The sequence below is a fragment of the Pteropus vampyrus genome, unplaced genomic scaffold, assembly GCF_000151845.1.
Source record: "Pteropus vampyrus isolate Shadow unplaced genomic scaffold, Pvam_2.0 Scaffold751, whole genome shotgun sequence".
Classification (NCBI taxonomy): domain Eukaryota; kingdom Metazoa; phylum Chordata; class Mammalia; order Chiroptera; family Pteropodidae; genus Pteropus; species Pteropus vampyrus.
Window position 1 is genome coordinate 25,836 of NW_011889532.1, and position 5,084 is coordinate 30,919.

At 58.3% G+C, this 5,084-nt stretch overlaps 1 protein-coding gene across 1 annotated transcript in view; it reads right to left on the minus strand.

Moving 5' to 3' along the window:
• LOC105309502 (DNA dC->dU-editing enzyme APOBEC-3A-like) overlaps positions 1-5,084 on the minus strand; it is a 6,878-nt gene that overhangs the window by 741 nt on the left and 1,053 nt on the right. Inside the window, exons 3-4 of the mRNA XM_011385702.2 lie at positions 2,050-2,194; positions 557-839 (exon numbers count right to left, since the gene is read on the minus strand). Of these exons, the coding sequence (XP_011384004.1) occupies positions 557-839; positions 2,050-2,194 (428 nt within the window). The remainder of the gene's footprint in view (positions 1-556; positions 840-2,049; positions 2,195-5,084) is intronic.

A 5,084-nucleotide genomic window follows, 5' to 3' on the forward strand; every position in this document is an offset into this window, starting at 1 on the left:
CTGGAGAATGCCCTCCAGCTCCTTAGTGAGTCGTTCATATTCACTATCCAGGTTATCCCAGCGCGGGAAGGGTTTATCCTCATCCTGTTGGTGGTCCACAAAATTTTTCCAGCAGTACTCAAACTCTGAAAGGGCAGGAGGGGGCGGGGTAAGGGTGAGCTCCAGCCCTGGGGAACGGGGAGCAGCACAGAGGGTCTGCCTCTTACAGACAAACTTTCCCCATCATAATTCCACTGCCTCCCTTCTTGCTTCTTCCCTGGGACCTAGCTCATGACGCCTGTATTTCTTTCAACGGGAGTGTGAGGCGGCCCCATCAGATGCTTTCAGGAAGCCCCTAAGTCCTTCGTGAAGGTCTACGCCCCTCCCCCGCTCCCAGCACCACCTCCCTCCCCTGCACTGTCTTCAGGTCCACTCCCCAGTCCTCCCAGAGTCTAGCGCCCCTTCTGCAGGCAGCCACCAGGCTTCTCCACCGGGGATTCTCATCCTGCCCACCTCTTTCTAGCTTCTTACCAAGGCCTTGCCTGCCCACCCCATCCCCTGTCAGTCCCGTGCTGACCCTGTAAGGACATTATGGCAACTTCGGCCCCAGCCGCCTTCAGTTTGCGCAGCCCGGCTTCATAGCCCTGGCTTCGCTCATAGATGCGGGCAGCGAAGATGCGCAGGTTCACGTGTCTGTTCTCTCTCAGGAATTTAGTCAGCTCATCGGCACAGGTTGCGCAGGGGCTCCAGGAGATGAAACAGGTGACCCTGTAGCGCAGCTCCGTGTCCAGATTCCAAGAAGGAATATCGCCCAGGAAGATCGACTCTGCATGGCGCCGCTTTGAGCCCTTGTCAGCACCCTAGGCAAAGAGGAGGGAGAAAAGTGTTCTGTCATTGACTGTGACCAGGGGGAAGATGGGATCAGGATGAGGCAGATGGGGCAGGTGGGGCACAGGCCTCCAGCCCAAAATAGAAGGGGAAACACAGCTCAGCATCAAAATGAATGATATTTCAAGGCAGGATTGACATCATCAAATGTGAGACGAACCTCACGATAAACAATATCAGCATTTTACCGAGGGCCAGGTCAGCAGAGGTGACTTTCTAATTGACATCAGCAAATGATGGCTCCTCATGGCTCTGTAACTGATCGGTCCTCATTTCCGTTGTTGATATTTCATTCATCGTGGAATTCGCATGAATTTTAATTTTTAAACTATTGCATTAACTACAACGCATCTTGATTCCCGAGTGTGTGTAGCTCCTCTAAGTTAGTGCCCGAGGTCTCTGCCTGCAGGAGCCCCACCTAGTCTGGCCCTGCAGGGAGGAGGTGAAGGCCTGAGGATGGAGGGTGAAGGCCAGGTGAGCTCCAGGGTCATGAGCCTGATGCCACAGAAGTGGGTGCTTCTCCCAAACGGTATTTACCCCGCTCTCCACCTACTCCCCTGTCCCCATGTCCACCTGTGAGCCAAAACGTGCAGGATTCTACTGTGGGCCTCACCCTGTGCTAAGCCCAAGCGAGACACTCTTCTAAAAGGGCTCACTCTGCACAGAGGAATGGGGTGAGGGGCAGAAAGGGCGTGGTGTCTGGGAAATTAGATGAATGTCATGTGCAGCTCATAGCATCATAGAGGTTTGCCCAACCTGCGGAAGGAAGGATTTGCAAGCCCGGACTCAGGGATAAGGGACGAATCCTGCCGACTGTGCTAGTGCAGAGCCCGTGGCAGGTATGTACGAGAACCTGAGGAACGGCGGGATGCCCCTGGGCCAAGAACAGGGAGCCATGCCATTGCGTGACCAGCACCCCGGCCAAGATTTCCCTGGAGTGACCAGACAGACAGACAGGGAGATTTCGGGCTCTCTGGACATTCCCTGTGACCATGTGGCTGGTTTACGATGTGTGGCTCAAAGCCACCCATCACAGCAGAAGCCGGCCCCACCTGACTCTAGACAGAGCCACAGCAGCTGCAGAGACCAATAGCGACGGGTTGGAGGACAGCCCGTGTGCTCTGAGAACCTTCTCTCTGAACATCCCAGGATCGAGACATCCTGACTGCTCTGGTCAGTCACCTCGTTTTGCAGGAAGCCCTTGTATTCATCCAGTGGGATCGATAAGTCGTCCTGCATACGCTCTGTCTCATAGCACAGGTAGGTCTTGTGCACGTAAATCAGATTATTGAAGTTATCAAGAAAGGTCTGCTCATCCATCAGGGATCTGTGGACACAGGAAGGGGGAACCCAGAGACATGGAGCACGTCCTTCTGCTCCTCTCCTCCACCCCAAACCTCTTCCCCTTCACCCTGAGCTCCCCATGCACCACACATCCCAGACAGACCCATAGAGGATGGGCATCCACTCGCTTTGCTAGAGCCACCTGCCCTCCTGTCTGACCCCACCCGAGGCTCCTGGAGAAGCCAGCATGATCCTTTCATCAGGGTCGGCCCCCAGGGGCAGTGCACGGTGTCAGAGCCTCTGTCGAGGCTCCGCCTGGACTAGGCTGGTCATCGCTCCTGGCATCGCCATCTCACGATTGTCCCGCTGGCCCATGTCCCTGCTTCATGTGAACACTTGGCATCCTTTCCCCTTGGGACAGGCAGAGTGCCCATCAGCCGAGAGGTCCTAGACGGACACAGAAGGTCCATCAGGAGGGAGGTGCAAGCAGAATAGCCCCTGGGGTACGGTGAGTCCCCATCAGGGAACCTGGAGGAAGGTTCAGGAGTTGGGGTGTTGCAGGGGCCGGGTGATACCTGGCTTCAGGTGCTGAGCCGGCCGCCATGTCTCAATCTCTTCGCCGTCCTCTGCTTCTCCTCCTGGTCACAGCCTATGTCCTCCTCCTGCGACACTCTGCAGGACTCAGGCTCCTTATATGCCATGGAGCACCTGGAAGTAGGTGAGTTGGCATGCTGGGCCCCACCCCTTCATGACCTCAGGCCACCGATGCCACTCATATGGGAGTAACACAAACAGGAACTTCTCTGTGCCAATGTGTCATTCTGATGCCGTCGGGGATAAGTTACGTTTTGATTTCTCTCTTCTGACACAGGCCATACCTGGATGCCACGAGGACTGACCATGAGCAAATGAAGCCTCAGAGGCTAAGGTCAGTCTGGGCAGCATGGCAAAGCAAGACAGGAGGCGAGAGGGCAGCTGAGAGGCCCTGTTCATGCTGAGGAGGCTCAGGATTGAGACACAGAGCCCCTGTCCAGGCTCCCTGGAGCCTGCTGCATGAGGGACAATGGGATGTGAGCAAGGAGGGACATTCTGCTCTGAGAGGCAGCAGACGACCTTCATCCCAGTCCAGGAAGGGCCGGGAGGGGACCAACCTGTGCCGAGCTCTCCTTAGCAACGCATAACGTAAGTGTAAGGACCTGGACATGAAGCGTTTTTACGCCCATTACACAGGGGAGAGAACGGGCTCTGAGAGGGAGCAGGGCTTGGCGGGGATGCCCAGGGCGCAGAGGGGAGCAGGGCTGCCCACCGCCCGGAAAGGGAGGCCACCCATGCTCCTTCTCTCCACCACCAGGCCGTGAGGAATGTGGGGACCGTCGAATTCCAGGCTCGGCGGTGAGCCTGACCCCTAGCTGGCAGTGCTTGTCCCCCAGGGCTGCCCCTCTGTCCCATCAACTCCCCATCCTGGTTCCTGTGAGACCTCCCTGTGCTGGCCCAGCACGACCACCCAGGGGATGCGCCCAATGTGGGGAGAGCCGGGCCAGCCCCCCGATCCCACCCTGGTCGCCGCGCGGAAAACCAGGCCGCTCGCCCTCCCGGGCTGGCCCGTCACAGCCTTAGGGTGCACCCTCAGCGCAGCATCCCGTCTTCTCCATGGCCCCCTCCACCGCACCCATGGGGGCCTCCCCTGGCTCTGCATTGCGCCCCTCCCGTGCCCTGTGTCTTCTCGACCTTGGTCCCCCCTGGACCAGAGAGCAGCCCGTGGCGGGCGACCTGAGTGCTTTTCGAGTGAGAACTCACCCGGCACGTGTCGCGTGTGTCCCACTGGTGGCCATGCTTCCCAGGTCACAGGCTCCACACCAACACGCCCGCCACCCCCAGGAGTTGCCAGTCCTCCTGAGCTGAGACGGCGTGTCTACAAGAAGCAGGTCGAAGACACCATGCCTGGGGGCCCTGAGAATTTCCCCAACACTGTTTCCAGGACTTGCCTTCCGGGGAGGGAGGATGGCATCGTGATCCAGGCCACGCTTTGCTCCCGTACCCCCAAAGTCTCCTCCAGTCACTCAACACACAGAGTGCTCCTCGGTCCTCCTCCCACCCCAACCCACAGCTTTCAGAGGAAGGGTCTGCTGTGCATGAGACCTGTGCTGGCGACAGCCTGTGACCCCAGAAGTGTGCGGTCCTGCTGCACAATCCCCTGTGCCTTGGGGCTACAAACCTGCTTCTGATCCCCGTCTTCTCATACCCAGCCCGGCCAGTCACCCTTGGACCTTCCTATCCCTGCTGACTCCTGGATGCCCCTGTGCGATGCAGACAAGCCTGGCCAAGCTTGTGTCCGTGTCTGGAAGTCAGTCGTGCGGTGAATGACTGTACACGGCAGCTTAGAGAATCTGTGTCCTGTGAAGGCTAGCGGGGACATCACACGTGACAATATCTTGGGTTACCCGAGTCACAGTGACAAGGGACCAGAGGATAAGGAGATGCCAGCTCAGACTGGGTGAGCCTCGCCTCTCTGTCTCTGGCCCCATGCCCTTCCTGAGGCCTCCGCCCACCCTAACTTTCTCCCCAAGGCCCTCCCTGGAGCCTGGCTCCCTAGGGACAGCAGAGGCCCAGGGACAAGTGCTCCCTCTCCTGGTCTCCCTCAGGCCAGGGCAGGACATTGCACAGGCCTCAGTAGAGTGTAGTGATGAACTCTGGTCCAAAAGGTCCCACTGGACAGCACCGACGTGACGGGCTACAAGCGCTCAGCTCACCTCAGGCCATGAGGGAGGAAGAAAGAAGAAAAGAAAGCCTGTCCTTTCTGGGGACTGGCGGCCCCACATCCGCCTCTGGAACACTGAGTGAGCATGTGAAATGACCCCTGCGTCTGCTGGAGTTTTCCACCGAGGTGTGCCAGGGCCGAGGAGAGAAGGACCTAGGTGCCCCGTGAGCGAGAG